We start from the raw sequence: 25399 nt of genomic DNA on the forward strand, positions 1-25399 counted from the left end.
CACAGGAATGAGTGACTTAACACAGCACAAGGTACCTACCTTTCATAGACATTTGCATGAATCCTCAAAAGGACAGCAAAAATGAGAGAACAAGGGACTTATTACATTGCAGGTATAGAAAAGGACTTAGGCTGAGCACTCTGGATGTGGAGACTCTGGGAGAGATGCTTTTAAAACCCCGGGGTTTAGAAACTCCTGCTTTGCTTCTCAAACATTTTTACGTGATTTCTCACCCTGCTGATGAAAACTGGGGAAAAAATCCATTACCCAAGTCATTATTTCGCACAGTAGCTATTTTGTGGGGTTTTCAAATCTCCTCTAAGTGCTTTTTTTTTTTTCCCTTTTTTTTTTTGTTATGTTCCTCAGAGAATCAATACAGGCTTGTAAGTAGTGAGTAGCAAAAAACTACTAACTGTGTTCCTGATATTCTTCCCTTGGTCTCCAAATTTTGACTAATTCACCTGTTCTGCTTTTTTTTTATAGACTCAGTTTTTTAGTTCCTCAGGATAGTTACTTTTTATTATTATTTTTTAAATGCCATGCCTTGATAGTATCCTCACTTCTCACAAGTAGCTGGTGATAGAACAAGAGGAAATGGCTTAAAGCTGCACCAGGGGAGGGTTAGACTAGACATTAGGAAGAACTTCTTCACTGAAAGGGTTGTCAGACATTGGAACATGCTGCCCAGGGAGATGGCTTAGTCACCTTCCCTGGATGTGTTTAAAAGTCATCTAGATGTGATGCTTGGGAACATGGCTTAGAGCTGGACTTGGTAGAGTAGGGTTAATGGTTAGACTCAGTGATCTTACAGGTCTTTTCCAACCTAAGTGATTCTGCGAAAATAAATACTGCAACAAGACAATTAAAGAGTACCAGTTCTCCCAAGTTTCACAAAATTCTTTAGATTTTTGATCTTTGACAAACCACTTGACTACTACAGTAAAAGCATCATGCATTTCTTAATGGCAAAACAGAAATATAGAGCTCTGGATAAAGACTGCTCTCCATATTCTCACTGAAAAATCATATTTTTTCTTACCTGAAAATTCCATCTTTTGTTTACAAACAAGACATGCAACTGCAAATACTTTCCAAACAAGAGAAAATAAGAATTTTTTATTTTCAATTTTATTTTTCAATGACTCTTAAAAAATCTGCAGAGACTATTAAAGAACACGGACACACAGTATATACTTTTTCACAAGTGTTCTGGAAGATTTAGTTTATTGTTTCTTACACTGTACGTAAACCCTTACAGTGCTTGAAAGTTTTTAGTAGTTTGAAGATTTTTTCCAGCACAGTGCAGGAACTACTCAGAGATGGAAAAGAATTCTGCTCTCAAGAAATGGACTCTAATACTCAACTGCTCCATGTAACATTTATCTATTGATGCCTCTTCACTAAAGACATACTAAGAAGCAGTTTTTTTTCTGAAGAAGACAAGAGCTGGCAGAAAGGCTATGTCAGTCTTAAAAAAACCCCAAAAAACGATGTGATTTTGTATCTTCCAGTTGTTTAAGAGAAGTTAGTGCTTGTGGGTGTTCTAGAACTGCAGAGGTGTTCAACCAAACCACCACAACTGCTGACAGTGTCAGGTTCTGGTTCATTCAGCCCCAGAAGAACCTCTGCAAGTTTTTGTGATATCTTCTGTCCAGGACAAGTGTATAAACACAATCTATTTAGAAGGTCTAAATCACACAGCTTTTGCATATGCCATCAGAGTCAGCCTATTTTCATTCCCAATAGTTTTGAACTGTCATTAATTTTACTTAAAAATCTTTAATTAGGACAGAGTTAGGGAAATTCCTCAGTTACTGGGGATCTTTGGTAGCCTTATTCTTGATGGGAGGTTTCAGATTAATGTGTATGGGTTATTGCATGCACATGTCTGGAAATTCCCCTCACCAAGTCTCATGTGAATGTCTTGGAAGTGCAGAGTTCACAGAAGTATCATACTGTCCTCACAAAGATGCAGATAATATGGCTCTGAGAAACAATTCTTTGCACTCTGGCAGGGGCTGACTAAATGATGGCACTAATGACTGTGAACACACCATTTCTACCACATCTTCTTCACCCTGGAGCTACAGGGCAAAGCAACAAATCCTCATGGATATCCACCTCAAAATACAGACTGCTGTGATTCTGGGCCCTAATACTGAAATGTCTCATGTATAGTGAATGTTTACCACTGAAACATGAATGAAGTAGAAATTCAAAATAGATTGGCTTGAATACAAAGAAGTAGGGAGGAGAGAGAACAAGAACTCCTACTGGAAAGGAGGGAAATGTGCATAGAAATGGAAAGACTATGGAGGGCAAGATAAACTCCTTCAAAACAAGGAATCACATTAAACATCTCCTTTCCTGAACATTCATTTGTATTAGCAAAGAGCACTGAAGCTACTGGGAAATCCTGCATGTCTCACTCCTTTGGTGTCTGATCCATACAGGTCTGAACAGCCTACCTCCATCATGTGCTGCTGGCACTAAGGACTACTAAGGTTGCAGAGTCCGCTTGCCACCCTTCTCCCTTTCTTGAGTGATTCACGTGACACATCTTGTGCCTGGTTATCCAGTAATATGTGGGACTTGAGATGCACACAATTCAAATGATGGACATTTTGCAAACAACAAGGCAAACTTCTTACCGCAAAGAATTTACAGTCTAGATCCACAGATAATGCAGACGTACATCATGACTTACCAGTAGAGGTGACAAAGCAACAGAATGAAGCAGCACTGAATTTTCCTTTCCCATCACACTCTGCTTACAGTAACTGCCTCCTAATCACTGCTTTTTCGCTACTCTTCTTCACTGCCCTTTCCTTACGTATGTTTCCTGTTATTATAGTGTGGAAATACCTAATAGAATAGTTCAGACATATTTTCCTGTGATGTCACCTGGGACAAGTGACAGATTAGCCACACAATTTACTGATTTAGTAGACTGACATAAGTTTTCTATGATGTATACAGAACTAGAGCATACGGAGGTTAATGCACACACATTGTTTGAGAGTCTTACATTCTGGAAGTTTTATTTTTAAATTTAACCTATAAAAACCAAGTTTTTCTTTTAAAAAAGTCACAGCTTATAAACTGTAAGTAAACAGTCATATGAGAAAACTCATCTTTTGACTACCCTGCATCCTCTGGGACTTCTTTAATTTAATGCAATGATTCTTGTGAGTTGACACTGCAATTTATATGGGTTGATTTTACCACTCCATATCAGTTTATCAATACAGACCATAAAGGAAATGCAAAGTAACAATGTAACTAGCATAATTTAAATTTTATTTTATTCCCTCTACAGGAATAAAATTATTTTTATCATTTGTATAATATTTTCACCTCTACTTCTATGACTTGCTGGTGTTCATACCAGCTGATTCAATTAGAATTACCTGAAATGGGTAATGGATATTAAATATATGACATACTGCACATCTTCTAAATAAGAGTTGTGCTGTATTTCTGCAAGAATATCCTTATTTGCTTAACAGACACAGTACTTATTTAAAGGAAGTACTGCTGACATGGCATTTTGGTGCAGAGGCACTATAGGCTGATGTGTCCCTGTAACATGTTGTTTTGCAGATGAACAACACAGCCCTAACAGACATGTTTTGGTTATCAAGGTATTGCTCTGACAACAAGTCACTAGGATTGTACCAGGTCTAGTAGGTTAAAAATAAAGGCTTTAGTTAGATTTTGTGTAGCAACAAACGAGTGCAGGGTACCTGCAGGCTCAGTTAGGGGCTTCTGGGAGCCCTCTCATGGGAAATGGTCTAATTTCAAGTATTATTTTCAAACAGTCCTAGTAACTCAAAAGGATTTTAAAAATATTTTAAAATATACTTAAGTATGAGTCATCAATTGTAATCTTGCTAAGAGACAACTAAAAAACGGCTATCAGTGCAAAACACATGCTAACAGCTGTTTTATCATTAATTCAGAGTGTAAGGCTATGAAAGTACATGTAAATAAACTTTTGGTAATTTATCTGTCAATGGGTGCAACTTTATAAGTTTTAGATTTTATGGTTCTCTAGCGCTGCTGCATTAGCAATCATCTTTAACTTTATCCTAGTGAGAGAAAATAATTTGCCTTGTAACAGCCATTTCAGCTTATTATAAAATTGTCTCTCTAGTCACCTACAATATGATTGATCTGAATTAAGCTTAGAATCTATTAAAAACTGTGTTTGTTAATTTTACATCTGGCTTCTGACAAGAAGTATTTTGTAAACAGTATCCTGTTAAATACTTAGAAGTTGAATAAGCCATATAATTAAGACTATTGATCTTTAAAACATCAGAGCAAGATTTTCTTCATTTTTAAGCATCTGTATTTTATACAAAATATGGGAAAAACTGCTGTTACTCTCAAGTGTGAATTTGTACAAGAAACCTGTGCAACAGCAAACAAAATTAATAAAAACCAAGAGAGGATGGTGAATTACAAAAAATATTCAAAATATTTAGAAAATAGAAGACTTTTCCAGATGATTATTTAAATTAGCTAATGGGATTAAGGGATGTACACAGACTCCTACCTTCCCAGTAACAGATTTTTAAATCCAAGTCAAAGGTAACACACATAAAAGTGGACTCAACTAGAAGTACTTCTACAGCAATGCTTTGGTATGTGCTCCTTTCATATAAAGTATTTAAGTTAGTATGTGGTCATATATTGGACTGAAAAATAGGCTTGAAGATTTTAATGAATCTCCAGTTAGTGAATATAACCCATGGGGCTATTTAAATGCTTTATAATTAGTATGCATGTAAATACAAGTACCTTAAAGAATTCTTTCTTTTCAACTTGTTCATTGCCATCTGCATCCAACATTTTAAAGGCAATCTGAAATCCAGTCTGGGGTTCTGCAACAAATTGTGAAAGAACTTTATTGTAAACACAGACACACATATGTACTTAAATATTTAATGCAAAAGGAATATTGCCTATCGTTCAGTTCTCCATTGTTATGAATGTACATGCTATTTCCATTAAACCATATATAACTCCTCCGATAGAAGCAAACTTTTATAACACCTTTTTACTGCCATTTTAAGGGATAATTAGTGCAATGACCAAGGAAGAAATGCCAGCAGTGTCTAAGTACAGTCGTGAATGCCCACCTGATCCAAATGACTGTGAAAATGTTGCATGTCTTGCTGTCCTGGCCCTCGATATTCTCTACAGATGTCTCCATAATCCCATGTCCCTTTGGAAGTCTAGTTCTGCCTTGTTATTAGAGCTCCTTTTCAGGTGAGAAGACTGGAAAGTGCCTTGAGAAACCATTAATGATTCCCAATTGAGTGAAAGAGCTAGTGTACTCCTCAGGTACTTCTTGCACACATTACTGTATGCCAGTATTTGCAGTCTTCCCCAGCAAACAGACTGATCCTGTAACCCTGGCCAGCAATCCCAGCTCCTGCTCCTGCTCTGTTAGCCCCAGGCCTTTTTTTTAATTCCCTTCTCCTCCCTCCCTAAACAATGTACTCAAATGTTACTGAGAAGTAATAAACCACTCTTTCTGGCCTTTTTGGACAAAAGCATGGTTTGTATGACTCCCATCAAGCTGATTTTTTCAGGAATTTTATACAATTTTACCCTACATTTCCCTCACTAAGTGGATGTTTCTTTTCAAGACAAAAAATGTAATGAGTTCTGAGTCTTGCAGGCACTATAAAAACACAGTGTGTTTTGAGCTCCTTCCCACAATTTCCTGATCTTACTTTGCTTACAGGAGGTGGCCTTGCTCATTAGCAAGCCCACACAGGAGCAGCATGCTGCTGAAATGTAGGTACAGTTCACTGCAGTAGCAAGCACTTATCCCAGTAATTTCTGGAGCAGGTGAATTAATTCCACAACCCAGCTGAATCAGGCATTTATATGAAAGCCACTGACTTATTGTCTCTAGAACACATTCATGTTTCCAAGAATAATGTTGGACTCGTGAGGGCAATGAAGCAATATCTCTAAAAAACTCTGATCCCTTCAGAGTTTTTCTTTTGGAAATATATTCTTCTCTCTCCATTCTGTAAAGTTCCAGTCTTGCCTTTTTTTTTTTTTTTTTTTTTTTTTTTAGAGAATCTTTCTGCAGAGGGAACAAGTTAAAGGAATATCTCTTTCCTTTTAAGTGATAACAAGACAGTTAAAAAAATTACTATTTTTACATTCTAGAAACAACTACATTTTCAGCAGCCAACTAATGTTCTCTATGGAGCAACCTTGTGATGCAAGGATATTTTACATATACCATTGCAATATGCATAACAGAGCCCTTCCCCAGCAACTGGGTTGTAATAATCAAAACTCGTTTCCTTTCCATGGATGTGCCACATGCTAAATTTGTGTTACTAGTACAAAAGCAAGAAGAGCCTATCCTAGAACATATTTTGAGAATAAAAGTAATTGATGTATTTAATAGTAATTCATACCATCTGCGTTGGAATTTTCAGATAAGAGAGCTGTTACTGAAAATACAGAACCTAAAGCTGCTTATACTGTTCAGAGATGACATACTTATCTGATATGATGTAACCCCAAAGGTATGTGTTCGTAAAATAAGCATAGTTCAAAGACTACCTCAGATATATTTGTATTTAATTAGAATCAGGCAAAATTCCAAAATCTGAACAGAAGAGCTTCATCTTAGCTGTGAGCACAGGTTAGACTTAGGTGCTTCCCTTGCCAACCGTTCCCACATTGACCAGGCTGTCAACTTGTACCACTGGCTAACTGAAATGAAGTTTTGAGTCAAGGTAACAATTTCAGTTCCTGGGTTCCTTCACCATTAACCAACTGCTGGAAATGAAATTCAGTAAGTACAGCACTGGAAGAAAAAGGATAACAATGATGCAAGGCACACAGAAAAGAATAAAGGGGATCACAAGGGACAAAATAAAGCCTTTGTCTGCTGCAAAACTTAATTTTCAAGGTCAGTGTTGTTACAGATGGTGCCCTTGTAAGACAGGCAGCATGGGCTGGTCAGGAGTGTCCTGGAACTGGGACTCTGGAAACCTGGTGAGTTGTTTCCTATTTCCCTATTACTCTGTAATTCAAATACTAATGGCTGCTTTAAGACATTTCACATAAAATCTCACTAGTGAGAGAGGTTGTGTAACTGGGGGCTGACTGACATGGGATACTTGTTGGGCAAAGATGGAGGCACTCACACTTGTTGACATTTGCTTTCAAACTGATTGATATGATAATCCTCCATGTAGCCAAAGCAGTGACCTTAGCACTGCATTTTTATCCTGCATCAAAAGGTGCCTTTGTTTTTTCAGTTCAATATGTTCCAATATAAGTTCTGTGAAAAATAATGTTACTTGATTGTCTGGAGAAGTGGAACAACTTTCTCTGATACTGCTTCAATTTTCTAATTGTTTCAGGCCAGTAAATCAGCACAAATTTACTTTCAGCTGACACAAATTTTTAAAGAAATAGAATCTTCAGCACCTGTTTCTACAACTTTAATTAAAGTATTCTTCTGAAGTTATAATGTGGTTGGACTTTAAAAAAAAATCTCTTAGAAATATTTTATAATTAGTTTTCTAACTGGGCTAGACTCATTATTTCTGATTTTAAAAAGCATTTGAACACATGGTATAACTCATGTTCAAGTTGTGTGCAGCACTGGACAGCCACTACTGGCAAAACAGTACATTTGTATGGTGAAAATGTTATATTAATTAATGTATATAGTGTGTAATGTTGTGTACTAGTTGAAGTTCCTCATGGGAACTGATAACAGTTCTGCTGAGAAATGACATAAGCTGTAAAAGGCCCACCTAAACTGCGCAAGAGGTGGGTACTGACAGTCATTGCCTGTGAAGATTGGACTCTGGTGACCAGCACTAGTTGTTCTTACTCTACCATGACAGAGTGGACTTCCACCGCAAGGAAAACTTGTCAATTTGTTTAAGCCCCTGCCAGGGACCTCGGAGCCATGGAAGTGACACAGCTCAAGCATCTACAGTCCCTTGGGATAAGAACAACTGCTTCCTTCTTTTCTTTCCCTGTCCACTGATACAGTGAAATCCAGTCTGCTCGGTTTCATCCCTTGCTTGAAATGTTGTATTGATGTAGGTCAGTCAAACAAGACTGCATGTGGGCTGCTACACAGCCATGTATGAGGATGGCTTCACTGTCAGTCTGCAGGTCTCACTGGGTGATGCTCCAAGCCCACACCTTATCTCCAGCCTCGGGATTTGACAGCATCACCTGCATTTCACCAGAACAGCACAGGGAGGTGGCAAACATAGAGGTAAGTATGGGTGAGGAAACCCAGAAAATCCAAGATAATTTCCACACACAAACAAAAAATGCCTACTGTTTTCAGAAAAAGCCAGTACCAAACAAAAGTTTTTCTAAAAAGTGGCTGACAGAGAAAAAGGAAGGAGGCAAAGAAGGTGGCAGAAATACAGGGGAAAAAAAGATTAAAAAGTCAAACAAAAAGACTGCAGAAGCCTGCTGTTTATGTACATAATCCATTGCATATCTGAACACATGAATAATAGCTTACATTTCAGACACCTCAACAGCTTTTTACACCATTGCATAAGCTATAACATTAATGTCTCATTGTCAAAAATGACTAAAAATCCAGAAGACAAATTATTTATCTTCCCTCACTGTTATTCTTTCCCTTATTAGGCAGTCCTGTAACCAATGTCTCCCCTTTTTCAGACTATCTTGGAAGACTTTACTGATACCATGGTGCAGGGATTATAATGATTTTTGAGGTACTGCCCTGGACCAATGATGACACTATGGAAATAAGTTGCAATCAATTAAAGTTGTATCCATTTATATTAATGACTTTACATTCTATATGCAATAGCTCTTTACATTTTACTATCAAGTAGAAATTTAGAAGTTAAAAATATTGGAAAAAGTTCCTGGAAAGCTGTTAGTAGTTAAGTATTTATGCACATGTACTTCAAATATATAATACTTACTCGTAAGGATTGTCAGCAAAAATAGGTACTCTGCATAAGATATCAACCCTGAAACAAAAGAGTCAAAAAATGACTTGCAAAAATCCCCAAAACTTATAGCAAGACTTAAAAAGATCCAATCTTATAAATATGAAAACGTAATTTAACATAATATAAAAATGGTTATTTAAGTAAGCCACATTATTATTTAATATCTTTTACTTCTGTTTTCAGCACTCTTGAAGGCAAAATTCCCTATTCAGAGACTCATCAATGCTCATGTCTAATCAGGCAAGTAAGGTTTATTTGGTATTAATAAAAGGCCTACGCTAAATCTTCAGATTCTCACCATTGAATGAAAACATTCAATGTTTATATAAAAGGCAAATAAATTAAATGTGCTTTGTCACATTTAGTACCTGGGAGGAGAACCACTCTAACGTTACCCTCAAGGATCAAAGTCCTGCATCCCTTGGCAGGCTCGCAAAGGTGAATAGCTTCCCTCTAATTCTCAAGGGGAACATGGCAACACGCAAAGCTGCCAAGCTGCTAGATTTTGCTGATAATACTGCTGGGCTGCGTGCCAAGAGGAGGCTTTGGGTTTTTTTAAAAATAGGAACATGTCCTTTCTACAAGGTGAAAGTATTTTCCCCCTTTTGAAGGAAAATTCCAGTGTTTTCCTTTGAAATTCCGCCTTCAGTGAAAAGCCTGAACAAACACAAAGATGTGATAGCGTCAAAATAGAGCAAAGGAGCTAAAGATAGAGAGTGCATAATGAGGGTGGTTAAACAACAGAATCTGAACCATCTGCCCTGCAATAATGTTTGGAGAATAATGCAAAGGGCTTTTTTATAAATCACTTCAAAATAACTGAGCTACTTTTAACGTGTGAGCTAAACATTGTATAACACTGAAGATGCTTGAAATAATGAAGTTCAAACATGCCTATCTGTGCAAAGATAAACTATTTTTTATAATTTATATTTAGTTAATTGATAGATAAGGAATCCACTTAAGCTTCAGTGATAAACAATTAACTTCTGATAAACTATTATGCAGAGCCAACAGCATTTGTATTTGACCTCAGACAGTGACTTAATACTTTAAGTTTTAAGTACCAGAGTTTAGAAATATTACAATTCTGAATGCAAGAGTCTGAAAATCTGAGAATAAGTCTTATAAAAAGACAATTCTAACGCTGATCCTATTGACAACTCACTCTGGTTCCCTATCTCAATTAGCCTCTCCATTGAAATAGGGCTATTGACCCTATTATCCAGCATTCATCATGTGTAAATCAGCAGTACAACAGTCAGACATTACACTGTGGAAATAAAAAATACTTTGATCTCAAATATTTAGTTTTGCTTACAAGTTTTAGGGTAACTGCCACTGCAAGAATGTAAATTATTATTTGTATTGCTGTAAAACTTGGAATCATGTTTCAGACAAAAGTGTCCAGGATTTTTACAAATTTGAAAACAAACAGAGAAATAACTCCTGCTCCATTTTTTTAGCTTATATGTCTAAGTAGAAGACAAGCTTTAAAAATGGATACAAATAGGGGAGGAAAAGAAATCAAGCAAATAGTGTGACGGGCAGTGATCAAGATTTCTACTCCCTAATTTTGTTTTGTGTGTCACAGCAAAAGAATGTTTCAAGGAAGAATATAAAGAAAGACAAGGAGGTAATTTTTCAACTCTCTATAGATAATGCCTCCCAGCTGTGGACTGCAATGGTATCAGCACAAAGATCCCTGCCTGAAAATTTAACCAGCAAGGGATGGAGGCCGGAATCACAGGCCAAGGAGAAGTGGGATCATGCATCTCAGCTGTCTGGAGATGTGAGGCACAGGGATGGTCTAGGGAAGCCCTGGAGGGGGAAGACAAGCAGCTTATGCTAGATAAAACAGAGCAAGGAGACACCAGTGTTGGGATACAAAAGAAAAAAATGACACACTCAAATAACAAAGCTTTTGAAAGGAATTAACATAGCAGATTATATTTGTTAAAAGTCAGAGGAAAGAAAAAAAGCCATAATAACTGAGATACAAAATGCTGAGCACCTGAAGAGTTTTAGCTGTATGGGTAGACAGGGAACATTGTACCTTTTAAATTTTTTCAGAAAGAATCTGCAAAATTTATATGGAGGTGGTAGGATGTAAAGAAAAGATCAATTCAAAGACAAGACCCTGCCTACTGGCTCAAGGGAGAAGCATGATGGCACTTAAATTGTGGGGGGCTGGAAAGAAAAGCCTTGCAAGAAATGGTAGGGATGAGACACACTCTTTTCATCATCTTATCATAAGCTGATTGAAACATCACTATAATGAAACAGGTAAAAAGGTAAATATAATAAAAATATGTTAAAGAAATAGATTGTTCTTTAGAACCTTTCTCAGTGCCTTATAGCAAATTCACAGCCTGTCTGACATTTTCTGGCAGACTGATTAAACTAAATAATTTGAGACAAGATTTTTTTTATTTTTTTGGACTAAATTCTATAAAAAGTCTTCTTGTGATTTTATTGTGGCAATTTACTGTATCCCTAAAGTAAAATTAAAAATTTCGGTAATTTTCTTTTTATTCTACAGTAATAATTACAAAGTTACTCAGTTTAAAAGATACAATGCAAAAGATTTGTAAAAACCCACAAAACCAAGCCACAATTATATTAATGTCCAAGCAAGACATTATTAAAAGATAAAAGCTTCACATGCTGTTGAATGACTCAGCACACTTATAGCCAAGTACTTGCAGTTAGCATTGGCAAAATACTGTCCTCTTCTAACACTAAATGAACCTTCCCCATCCCTCCTTAGAAATCTCTGCCCTCAAACTTTATTGCAAATGCTGACAGCACAATATTCTTACTGCTGAATAAATCATAAGTATACCCAAAAAATATGACATGAATTTTAAAACTGCCCACTAGAAGGCAGAATTCCCTAGCATTCTGTTTTACAAGCTGGACTTAGGACTGTGTTTTCCCTCTACTTGAAATTTAAATAACCATTTGAATGTAGTTAAAATATTCTCAGTGGAACAGTAGAATCATTATTCTGATACTTGTAAAAACAGTACTTAATAGATGAATAATTACATTTAAAAAATGTAATAAAAATGCATCTCAAAGCAAAAGCATCAAATACACTGAAGAGTCATCAGAACCAAAAACTGTAAAGACCCCATGTGTTGTGGAGACATACAGATGATGGCACAGAAAGTCCCTGCATCATCCCAAACTCCTACCTGACCTTTGAAGGACTGAATATATGGACCCACAGTCCTAAGCAAGGGATCAATGCCTTGTCCAGAGTGTACAAGATGCCAGGCCGAGCACACCACCAAGCCCACTTTCTGCCAAGCAGTCAGCTGGGAGAGATGCAATACAAGGAGGCTGAGCTGAGTTGCTCAGGAGTGGATTGATGAGCAAGGCACTTAGCTGAAGGCCCCTCCAGGTCTGCACAAGGATGCAAGAAACGAACCACAGGCAGAAGAGGCCATGAGGCCAAAGGCAGGTGAAATGCTGCAAACTGAGGGCTGCTCTCTTGGCACAAGTTGCCAGCCGTGTGCAGGGATCTGCTGTGCATGGAGACAGCATGACTTATGCCTGCCAAGGAACCGCAGAAGAGCAAAGGCAGCTTTATTTTCCAGAAAGGTCCACAGGATAAGGGATTCAGGCTGAACTCTACCAATCTGTGAATAGATTCTGTTGGTCTTTCTAATTATTTTGGGGATTTCAGTCTTCATTACTGGTGAAATGGTTAATTACTCCTCTATTTGGTTTCCTTGATCCTCTTGCCTGTTTTCTCCCTTCAATTAATTTACGTTAATGATGTGCTTATTTGGTGTTCTTAATTCTCTGTTGTTACACAAAAAATATCCCAGCTTTCAGTCTTCTCTTTATGTAGCTCAATATTAGGTGGAAATGCTGGGTGAAAAGAAACCAAAGTACATTGGTGCTGTGAAGGGCTATTAAGCTCCTGAAGAGGGATAAATAAACTGCTCTTGATATCAGGGGTGCCACTTTATATAAATAAATATTTTTTAAAATTTTTATTCCTTGTTTCCATGCATATAAGTTATATAGTGAAACAGCAGGCTATTAAAAACAAGTCTTAAAAGTCCATTTTATGCTGAAGTTTAGCCCCTTTCTCTTCTTCAACTAGGCTTTCTGATTTCTTTCTCTTCTCCTCTAGTACCTGAGGAGGCTTTCAATTCCCAGCCCTGCTTCTTTATTCTCTCTTGCATAACTGAGAGATTTGCCAAGGAGGCCACTACTGGCTAGATGGGCATGAAATGAAATCCATGAAACCTGCTTTTAAAATACATTCAATTCATACCCTATAATCAGATAAATAGGAAGATATATTTTTCAGAATCAAACGTGCTTGTTACCTTTATCACCAAGCTGTCTGAAAAAGGTCGGTCCTGGTTTAGCTTTGGTAACAAATAGCAGTGCAGCATCTACCTCCTTCAAAAACACAAACAAGAAAATATAAAACCAGTTTTGAAAGAGAAGTCTATTTGGTTGCGCAACAGAAAGAATGCAAGTTCTTTTGAAGAAAGAAAGGAACATTTTGCTTACCTTTTTTGTCAGTTTCTTGGCAGAGGCTTTACCTATAATAAAAAAAAATCATCATCATTCAATAACAAACTGACTTTAAACTTTGATCAGGTTCTGTGGCATTTCTTCAGATTTTTATGGGAAAATGCTAAGTAATATGAAACAGAATATTTTGCAGCAGGCAGTTTGTTTCTAATTCCCACAATGATCAAGAAAGGACAACATTTTAAAATAATATGAGCAGCCTGTCCAAATGTTCTTACAATTTAGATGGAACCACAGACCACTCTGGTACCTACAACTGACTTACTAAGGTGATTTTGCATACTGTGAGCTAAAACGTAGCACAGATTACCAAGCAAGATTATACAGTAAGAAACAACTAGGATTTACAATGAGATTTGCATGCAAACATATTAACCCTCAAGTTCAGGCACAGTTGCAAAAGCTAAGAAATACTGAAAAAGAGGGGAAAAAAAGAATGAAAATTAAGATGTTTCTATTAAGCAGAAGTAAATTGAACAACTCTCCCTTCCGAAATAGTAAGAGATGAAACCATGTAAACTCCTATGTGTTTATTAGGAGGTTCAAGTATATACACACAAACAGTGGAGCCACTGGCAGCAGTATAGATTGTATTTCTGTGTAAATCTCCTGTCTGAGATGTGATGTATCACTGGAACGTCTCAGCTGGCTAGGCAGGAACCACAGAAATCCTGCAGCCATGGACTGGCAGGAGCTGTGCTCCACCTCAGTCTATTATCTGCCCTATCACAGGTCTCTCTCAGCATTTCTCCTCATGCCAATCTTAAACTCTGTGCCCTTCACTTTTACCACTCACAGCCCATTGCTCCCTTCCTTCACTATCAGTTTCTCTGGATACCAGCCATCCATTCCTTCTTCTTTATTCACATTAAGCACAAGCCAAGCTGGTTGCATTTGCTCTGAGGACCCGTGCCCTTGCGTGCTTCGCTCCATGCTCAGGCTCCAAGGCTTGCTCTGCTACTTGATGGGCATCTCTCATCTGAAGGGTCACCAGCACAGCACTGCTGTTCAGAAATGAAGATGATGGTGACAGCCTGCTGGGCAGCTGTCAACATGCATCAACCAAGCATTTTCACAGGCCCATAATTTAGCCAGACAGAGGTGCCATTCTCTGTAGAACAGCAAATTTCCATAATGCTGGCAAAAGACATGCCCAGCCGCAGGGGGTCTCCACTGGCAAATTTTGGCTTCAAGTGAGAGAAGCTGCTAGAACATCTCAACCAGCAATAGTTCATTTTTCAGCACAGGCGAAACAGTGCCCTGACCTTTGCTCCCGGGACTGGCAGTAACAGTTTTGCTGATAAATTCCTCTACCCGCCCCCTCCCCCAAAGCAGCCTAAGGCAGACACCTGGCACATAACATTGCAACCCAACTGTTTGACAAAAGTTATAAGCAACTAAAATTGGGGCTTTAATACTGGAGTGCTGAGTGACCCCAGCAACAGGTGTTGCCAGCACCACCTGTTACTGTGCATGAATACATTTTTGTGCATTGTATGTACATATATTTACACACATGCATACATATACAGCCATACAGATACTTTCTAGCTCAAAGGAAGTATGAAATCCTCTACTTTGCCTCATTTGAGCTAAAAGAAGTCAGACTAATAACTGACTGGGAGAGCAAGTAAAAATCCCTATATCCAGCAAGGCTGAGTCCTGAGCAGTGCAATGTGATGCCACAGTTCAACACTGTTCACTGCTGCAGAGCATTTTAATGAAAGGCTATTCAGCACATTAAGTGATTCAGATCTCAGCTTTGAAATGTCACCTCCTCTGTACAGCACATTTCAATGTGGTATTAAACTAAAGCAGCTTTCAGTTCTGTGAGGCCCACATGGTGAGAAGCCTTACAAGAGGGAATGACTCAGGCTGTAGCTCTGTGAAAAACTGTACCTGAAAGAAAAAAATCACCCTGCAGTGATTTTCAGGGTAAATGGTTTCTGTGTGTTCTGAAGTCAGCCATGAACTACTTGGTCAACAGTGGCTCCACTCACTCCCTTCTCCTGGTGGTCCCAAGAGCATCACTGCTACCACAGCAGTGTACTGGGCAGTAGCCTTTTGGCAGCGTCCAGGAAGATGACGAAGGGAAACAAACTGAATTGTGTGAGCTAGAATAGCAAAGGCATTAATAACTGATGCAAGGCAGGGAGAAAGCACTGGGAGCTATGGCTGAGACACTAGTTGGCCAACTTGGTGAGGTTCTACATTTGGTTAAGTCTGTGTTTCTCTTCTTCATGTTGTGTTCAGCACAGTAACTCTGAAATACTCCAGCTACCCAGTTTTAGGGAACACATCCTCAACTACCCTAATGTGATAAAAATTAATAATGGGAAGGAAAATTTGTTGCAGACACATGTGGACCCTCTTTTCACCAGCGCGTAGTAACAACTGCAACTACCTAGAGGTCACACAAACGGCTGCAGCAGCTGTCAACATCTGCCCTCTTGCATTCAGCTGTGGCCACCCTCCAGAGGACTTTTCAGATGTTGACATGCTGACTGACCTGTTTCAGAGATGAAAATACAGTAACAATACAGAGGTGTTCATGCTATCCTTGACTGGGGAACCTCAGCATAGGTGAAAGGACTAGCAGAGGAGAAGGAAGCCTTTGCTGTGTGGCAGACGAGGACAGTCACACCACCCCAGGACTTGGTGAGGGGCAGAATGAGGTGGGTGTGAGTCAGTCCCTGCCATAGCTGACTGCACAAGGGGCTGCTGCTGTGATAAAAGAAGGAAAAAGGCAGGAGAGAAAGGGACAGATTGAGAGACAAACAAAGACATTATCAAAGACATCTTCTATTCCAAGTAGTAAATACAGCAGAGTAATAAATACAGAAACTTGTAGTGGTGCTCTTCTCAAATGGCCTTCAAAGTAATAAGACTGAATAACCTAGTCAAATGAAAATGGTACACAGGTCTCAGCAAATATGTTTACTACTAGGCCAGGAATTTTTTTGAAAAAAATGTGACACTGGGGACACTAGTGCTATTTTTCATATTGCTGTTTGTGTAAAGTATTAGAATACAAACTTATAATAAGGTAATAATTTAAACCATAGAAGGAGTTTCATCCAATAATTATTTGAATATTTTCTAAGAATTAAATCCAGTTATACTGTATTGGTATTGTCACCACATAAGATCATCTGTGAAGACCCAAATCTCAGTTTTCAGAAGCAAACATTAGCTACTTTAATTGTAGCACTCATGATATTCCTTGAATACTAATTTAGCCCTTGGTGCTTACTCTCTGCATTTTTCCACTTCCTAACAATGACACCCCTTTAAACAACAACAAGGAAAGCTCTGTTAATATCACATACTACCATATCAAATGTGCAGCCCTTTGAGGAACCTGGTCTTCTAAGATCTTGTGTAAAATAACTAGGAAAGAAGGTTAACTCTTCATTGCAGAAATTGCACTGTAAAGGTATGAACAGTTTTCTTAGCTAGTTTGGACACTGAAAAAAACCCACCCTCTTCCTTTCTATCAGTTAAATCTTGGTACTGTCATTCCTGACACATGACTAGAAATATACCAGGACCTAGCTCTCTCTGAGGAATACAGGCAATGGTTATAATTACTAGGAACTATTTCATCTATTAAGTAAAAGATCTGTACGATGCATTTTTCTGTAGCTTTATTCTTTTAACTTGACAGATTCTTACTAATAGGTAAATTAACACATAATAGAAAACTTGTTTCCAGTTGTAACAGTTTTACTTTGGTATCAGAAAATGAAACTTGGAATTTTTATAGTTTTGAACTTGAATGAATGATAATTTAAAAAAAAAAAATTCCCCCTACACATCTGCCAAGATTGTGATGGAATTCTGGATTAAAGGACAATGAGTATTTTCAAGGGTCTTTACATATTTTACAGATACTGTCATCTAATATTCACCATCTATAGCGGATCCATGAAACAACAATGAGGTACAGACAAACCTTTCATGGACAAAGGGCTGTTTTAGCTTTTAAGCACAATGAATATCAAGTCAACTCAGAAGCACACAAATTCTGTGCTGTTAGCCAAGAAAGTTAGCTGCCAAGAGCAGCTATATCAGCCTTAATTTGCCCTGGGCAAACCTGGGTATTTTGTCACGTATATGTTTTACAATAGAAGTATTTCCACCACCTATCAGGTTTTTTTATGCTAAGATGCAGAATGGACCCAACATCAACGTTAGGATTAGGGCTGAATTAAACAAGTACCCACCTGCACTCAGTAACACTCATTTACTCTTGTAAAGCTAAGGAAAGGCTTAGATCTGACAAAAGATGTTTAAAGCCAAAGAGTGAACAAAATCACCAAGATCAAACATTATAACAACAATTAAACACCAAAGCAAAAGTACAGAAGTTATTACAATCTGTAAGAAAGTATAATTTTCCATGTCTGCAAGATTGCTCTATTTTTGTAGTATGCAAATGAAAATTAATTTTTGAAATAATCTTTTCCACAAATGTGAACAGTATAAAATAGCTATATTTTCCTAGGACAACAAGCTCCTGTCCCTTTTATCAGCAAAGTCACTGAGATGTTTTTTACCAGGATCTCTTTTTAGCTACATTTCAGATAGACACAGTGATAAATAAGGAAAAAAAATACTGTTCTCCCAGTTTTAAAATTTTAGATGGCAATCATTGCTATCTTCACTGAAGCTTGGTAAGTACAAAGTCCTACAGAGGTACAAGGTAACAATTTCTTTTTGCCCTGAAAAATTAAGAAGAGAATAACATTAAGTATGTTACAATTCAACCAAACTCTGATTCTGGAAAATGATGAGTGAAGCAAAGCTTTTAAGCTGGATTGGATTTCGGCACAGTCATAATTGAAGCCCAAACCCACTGTGTGCAGCTCATGCTTTGGCCTTTGCAGCAGAGCCCACCCTGCAAGCCTTGCCTGCTGTGGGAACAAAAATTTGTAGTTCTCCCTTTTAGCTGGCTGCCAGCTTTTGCACAAGCTGAACTCTGAGAATACTGCCCCTGGGCTTCAGCAAGCTGGGATAGACAAGAATCGTGTATGTCAATTTCCCTGGGGAGACACTGCTAAAAATTTTCTTTAAATTAGCATAAAACAGAAGGTCATTGAAATTCAATAGTTTCATTCCCAGCTCTTGTCTCAGCTATTTTTTATGATATTGGAGAAGTACCTTATCTCAACAAGGTGTCCTTTGTTTACCTGCCTTATTTACATCCTCAGCTCGTTAAAGCTCTTCTACGCATTTGTACTGTATTTACTGCTAATTAAACCATAAATGTAAAGGGCAAAAATTCAAGCTGGTAATTAGTTCTTTAAGGCCTCCTTCTGAAACACTGGCAATGTTGGAGATAAATCAAAGACAGCAAAAAAAATCAAAGCCTTTTGAAAGCATGACAGCTTTGGTCATGGTCAGATTCCTATGACAGCGCCTGGCAAACCATTATCTGAATAATAAAGGAGTGTGCCGTTTAAATGAATTAAGAATCCACATCAGCTAGAAAGCTTTTACTGAACTAGTGCAATGCTCCATTGAAAGATAATTGATAAAAGTCATTTCAATCACATGAATTAGTGAATTGAACCACCTGAATTAAAATCCAAGTATGCCCAGTGGAAAAGGCAATTTGCAATAATAGAAGCTTCTGATATGCTTTACAAAACAAGTCTTGCATCTGTCCTTCTTTATTCAGAGCAATCGTTCCTCTGAGGAAGCGAGTAATATAGAGTCCTGGGTGGAGGCCAGCATTGGCAAATCTCCATTTCAGAAGAGCAGTTGCATCAGAGCCAGTCAATACCGGAAGGTTTCTGTGTGAGTAAGGCAGCCTGGGGTAAAAAGGGTGGGATGCTGATGTAGGGAGAAAACATCAAAGGATAACACAGTCATCAGGAAACTGAAACAGACTGAAAAATTCAGATAAGCCAGTTTTCAAAATCTGTTAAAGAGACAGTGGCACTGAGTTATCTGCAGTACCAGGAGTTCCAAAATAAGCAAAGGCACCTGAGTAAAAGCAGATCTAGTGGTGCTTGCCACAGAGCACACAAGCAGCCCAGCCCTCACCAGGACTGCAGCAGCAGCCTGTGGGAAAACTTTCTCTTAGGTTTTATCCAGAGAAAATGGATTGCTAACAGATCTGCTCTCTTCCTAATAACATATCCAAACTGCAGACAGGAAGAGCTGAGAATATGTTCTAACTTCCAAGCCTACAACGTATGCACTGCAATGATATATAGCATACCTGAAGTTACTTCTTTCGAAGGACCAGAAAAGCCTAACCACAATCTAGACTGGGAAGGGCTAACTAGACTTGTAATGGGACATCTGCCTGCACATTGACCATGCATGGAACAGCAGCCCTCCATTGCCAAGAGAGCATGAGACATGAGTTAAAACTTCAGGTCTAACACACAAGCAGTGAGAAGCCAAGCAGAGAGCGTAGCTGCAGGTAAGCATCTCACCCGCAGGGTTGGTTCTCAGCCATCCAGGTTGGTGCTGAGCACAGGAGTGGATGCAGTATCCAGAGCAAAAACACGTTGTGTGAAACACAAGGCCTCAAACTCCCAAATAAGCATGTTGTGCTTGGTTCCTCTGGCTTCATTTAGATGTCTAAAAATTAGTTGCCTAAATTTGAGTTAGTGACCTCTATGGTGCTTTGCTGTAACTATGATGGTGTAAGGACACAGATAGAAAGGGGTTTATAATTAACATTGAAATCTGCTGTTCCTATTTCAGAGACCTGATAGACCTGGGCTCATATACCCAAAAGCTTGTCTAATTTTTCCAACTTAAAGCAGCTGGTCTAATAAAAGATAATATCTCTGTCTACAAACCTCATCCTGACAAATGACCACAAGCTCCTTTTATAGTCAAAGGAGAGAAACAGACACAGCAAAAGAGCAATTTATTTCAGGTTGAGATATGTCTAATACAGGCCTTGTACTTACCTGTTTCCTTCCATTAACTTTAAAGAGATGCTACAGTCCCTTGCTCTGACCTGACATTCAGCTTTAACATATCTAAATTGAGTAGATAAATCCTTCTGCATGCAATCAGATAACTCACATCATGACACATCATAACTGTCTTTTGTGTTTTTTCCACTCTTCTATCTATCAGCCTGATGTTAGCAGTGTACTGTCTTAATCAGATGTGAGGGAAAAGTGCAGAGGCAGAGTCGCTGCATAATTGAAGCAAAAAAGTATTACAAAGGACAATTAAGATCACCTGAAAGAAACTCAATTCAGAATACATGTTTCTGAGGCCAGAACATCAGAGAATGACTCTTACCAACCTCCAGAGAACATTATGCAGTTCAGATTTCGGGGATGGATGGCATCTCATGAATCTGCACAAAAATATGTACCTTCCACAAAGAGCCTCAACTCAAGAAAAATTCCAAGTATTAGGCTTGAGTTGGTAGTCAGTCTTACCTAGCAAAGACAACAGCATAACCTAGACTAAGCCTTCAAGAAAACTCCATTAATGAACTTTGATCCTACCCTGAAACGGTGATGATTTCTGTAGCTTTGCTATTACTAACGAAGACTATTTTTTTTTAATACTATAGGGCTGGAGCACATGCTAGGTTAAAGTACTAAGAACAGATGAAGATAAACTATTTTGATACCCTTGTAGCAATAAAGGTTTAACTCTTCCTCTACTAAACAGTGTTAGAAGTCATGATCCCTGACCTAAGGACTCTGCAACCTACTTTATGGCTAGAGAAGATAAATGTAACAAAACTTAGAAGACCAAATAGAAGAGAGTAAGAACAACAACAATGAAATGACACATTTAATAATCTAACTGCATGCACAGCTTGAGCAAATTGCATCTTAATTCTAAGCAGAGGTTAATTTGGAAAAATGTGTACAAATTAATCATCCCACAATATAAAGGAAGGAAGAAAAGGTCAACAACTTAACAGAACCAGATATTGATTCTTACCTCACTGTGTAAGACTTGATTTAAGCTTATGTGCTCAATATAAAGCCACCATCAGCACTGTACCAACTATTGCTATCATAACTCAATCAGTATTCTTTCACATATCTGAAGATATTATATGAATTAACTGTATGGTTTATTTATTGCACTTTGGTATGTAATGAACATTCCAACATCCATGAATTGCAGATAATGAGGCCAGGAATGACCATGTGGGTCACCTGCTTTGTCCTACTGCTCCCAACAGACTTTTGCTCTTGCATTATCTCATCAGTTTATGTGCATGCAAATACATGTTCACACACACAAAAGGTAGTTTTAATACTAAACTGTAGTTTGGGGTTTCAAAGACCATAGTGACATTAATTCAATGGCTTTGCTTATTGAATAGTTTTCTTTTTCTTAAACTTGCTCGTCCAAGTGAAATCTTCAGTGTACTGTTGATACTCCTGATTCCTAGTGGACCAAAAAATAAAAATAATAAAAAAGTAGTAACTTTATATAATTTTAAAATTAAAACCAGAAATATTAAGCAACAAATTTGAAGTTATTAATGGCATCAGAATCAGAAATGTAGTGCTGATACCATCATTCTGCTCAGATGTAGGGCATTTATAGCACTTGTGTCCAAGCAGTAAATAGCTGACATATTAGTGCATTAAGACAATTTAATTTACTGCAGCGGGTAAGTAACTGAGAGCATTGACATTTCACATAAATTGAGTGGGTTCTCAAGAGTGCTGTAAATATAAAAAGCTATTTAGATCCAATTTATATAGTATCTCACTTTTTTCCCTGTTTCACCCTATCACATATCAAGATTATTTACACCATCATTAATGCTTTCTTTTATGTTAAAATAATATTTTTCTTTTAAAGATTAATTTACTTCCCTTCCAGCAACATGCAGTAAAAGTTCTTAGAAATATTGCAATAAAAGTTCCAATAGGTGACAGCTGACTGGAAAAGTACAATGGAATTTCACTAGAAGTATCAGTTTGGGAAACTTCATATCCCAGCAAAGAGAGAGGTGGCTGATGTCCTTCTGCACTGCTGCTGTGAACTCTGGAAATCTCATCAGCAAAATGCCCAGTTTCTATTGCAGCACTATTCTAATGATGGTGGCAATTGCTCTTCCTGTTTCATTCTTCTAGTGCCCTGTCCTTCCACCAGAAGTCTAGAATTTGACTCCTTTAGTGCTGCCCTACAAAATTCCACAGACTAAACGCATCCTTTCTAACATCTTACTTTTCTTATTTCCCTCCAGTAGTAACAATGCACAGAATCACAGGGAATACAGCACAAACAGCACCTTTCTGGTGATTGATAAAGATGGGCTCAGGAGTTTCAGAGACACCTGTGGGGCTCTACCATCATTAAGGGAAATTGCATCATTCACAGAATAGCTGAAGCTGGAAGGGAGCTCTGGAGATCACCGTGGGAATTAGAATGTCCTTATCTTCTCACAGTGACAACTAGAAAAAGCTCAAACAAAAGTCAGTCAGGGCAGGTTGCCCAAGATCATGTCCACTTTGGTTTTGAATATGCTTGCAGACACTGTTTCTAGAATGGCTACAAATACAAGTCATCTCTCTAATACAGTCATCTGACCAACTTTGCAATAGGAAAATAACAGTATAGGTGCTGTTGTAACTACACTAACATCAAATACAAGGAACAGTTGGTAGGAGTTTTAGGATTTTTTGTTCTTTTCTATCCCAAGGGCAAAAACATTTGTATGCAGTTTAATACTATCTTGGCTTCAATTCTCACTGACAGCCTATGAAGGGAGACAGCATTTTTAGCTTATTTGTCAGGACATGAGAGCATTAAGCACTAGATTTAACAGCAAATTCCAGTATTTTGTTGAAAGAAAACAATTCTACATTGGTAATTTCATTAATGAGAGCTCTGTATTTAAGCTCAAGGCCTGGGACATTTTGCCTTGCTGCCTAGAGCATGGCAAATGCCAAAAAAATTCAGACCTTTAATATGCTTATCTTCCAGAACTAAAGCCGCATTCATGAACACACAATTTACAATTATGAGATGTTAGGGGGCTTCGCTATTCAGTTTATAGAACAGTTAATTTTTCAATTATAACTAATATAAATTCTGCTTAGGAATGAAAGGATTAAGCGAACACCCACTAGATGGTGTTCAGTTACTGCCTGGGGTGACCTGGGCTACTTCCAGGTCTAGCTCCTTTTCACCCCTGCTTTGCAGCAGACTCTTACTGAAGCAACAAATACATTTCCATAGAAGGACAAAAAGGGATGAAATAACCTTATTTACTAGAAACTTGGAAATGCTTTAGTAAATTCAGTACCACCTGTGTTGAATGTGGCTAAGTGGAACTTCTAAAACATACAACAAATCTACACAAAAGAAAGTACACAAGACTCCTTTGGATCTACTTGCTAATACTCTACGGTTTTATTTAGGATACTTGTATTTTTGCAATTGATGGTACTATTCATCTGTTCTTCATCCTCCCAAACTCTCCTATCATCATCCATTGAAAGGAAAGGGTGAACAAACACTCACCCAATTTGCAATTAGTTTTATTAAAAGGATGAACTGAATTACCATGTCTCTAGTGGAACCAAAGAATCTAAGGTATCACTTTCTTTTTCAGCAGAATTACAGTAATTACAACTGATTCCCACTAGTGAAGGAAAAAAAAAGGAAAAAAGAAAAAAAGTGCTATTTTAGGGGAAGAGACTTTTGGCACAGGTGCAGTACTGTAGCACTTCAGATATTTTAGATTCCTGGAGATTAAGAGGATGACTAGTGATAAAGGAAATTGTTATTCAGAGCTGAATTAATCTGGTCCTGTCATGTCAGAATTTCCAGAAGGAACCTCTTCCCTTTATAAGGCTCTGGAATTCAACCTTACATGAAAATTTTAGGAAGGTCATTTTAATGCAGATGACCCCAGTGATGACATTACTTTTTCCAGTTGCCACTGTGAGAAGATAAGGACATTCTAATAACCATGTCTGGGAATTTTCCTACAGAAGGCTCCACGTAGTGCTCTGGGCATTTTACTGATCTTGTGCAGCCCTACTTCATTATTTCCATAACTCTCCAGGTTCAGGCTCTATTGTTGTCTCTAGCTTTTTTTTACCTTTTTTTTTTTTTTCTTTTTTTCTTTCTTCATAGAATCCTAGAACAATTAAGATTGGAAGGGACCTTAAAGATCACCAGGTTCCCACCTCCCTGCCATAAGCACGGAGACATCACACTAGACCAGGCTGCATAAAGTCTCATCCAACCTGGCCTTAAACACCCCCAGGGAGGGGGCTTCCACAAGCTTCCTGGGTAACCTATTCCAGTGCCTTACTGCCCTCATGGTGAAGAATTTCTTCCTGATGTCTAATCTAAATCTACCCTCTTTCAGTTTAAAACCATGACGCCCTTGTCTTATCACTACCCTCTCTGGAGAAAAGCCCCTCCCCAGCTTTCCTGTAGCCCCTTCAGGTACTGGAAGCCACTGTGAGGTCTCCCTAGAGCCTTCTTTTCTCCAGGCTGAATAGCCCCAACTCTCTCAGCCTGTCTTCATTACAGACGTGCTCCAGATGTGGCCCTTCTCTGGATCCTCTCCAACAGCTCCATGTCTTTCCTGTGATGAGGGCTCAAGAGCTGTACGCAGTATTCCTGGTGTGGTCTCAAAAGAGCAGAGTAGAGGGGCAGAATCACCTCCCTGGCCCTGCTGGCTGGGCTCCAGCAGACACTGGCAGCTCATGTCGAGCTTCTCATCTACTACCAACCCCAAGTCCTTTTCCTTAGGACTGCTCTCTAACCATTTTCATTCTCTTCCTCATTTCTCATTCTCACTTTTATTCTCTTCCTACTCATGCTTAATCGGAGTTCCATTCAGTGGCTGA

At 38.2% G+C, this 25399-nt stretch overlaps 1 protein-coding gene across 3 annotated transcripts in view; it reads right to left on the reverse strand.

Moving 5' to 3' along the window:
• MICU2 (mitochondrial calcium uptake 2) overlaps positions 1-25399 on the reverse strand; it is a 151512-nt gene that overhangs the window by 23800 nt on the left and 102313 nt on the right. For all 3 annotated transcript variants that reach the window (XR_007888407.1, XM_051608363.1, XM_051608362.1), the window contains exons 3-6: positions 13548-13579; positions 13358-13433; positions 8979-9026; positions 4807-4889 (exon numbers count right to left, since the gene is read on the reverse strand). Coding sequence is in view for 2 of the 3 variants with exons in the window: in XM_051608363.1 (XP_051464323.1) it covers positions 4807-4889; positions 8979-9026; positions 13358-13433; positions 13548-13579 (239 nt within the window). In the remaining variant the exon portion in view is untranslated. The remainder of the gene's footprint in view (positions 1-4806; positions 4890-8978; positions 9027-13357; positions 13434-13547; positions 13580-25399) is intronic.

Source organism: Apus apus, chromosome 1 (genome assembly GCF_020740795.1).
Source record: "Apus apus isolate bApuApu2 chromosome 1, bApuApu2.pri.cur, whole genome shotgun sequence".
Lineage (NCBI taxonomy): Eukaryota > Metazoa > Chordata > Aves > Apodiformes > Apodidae > Apus > Apus apus.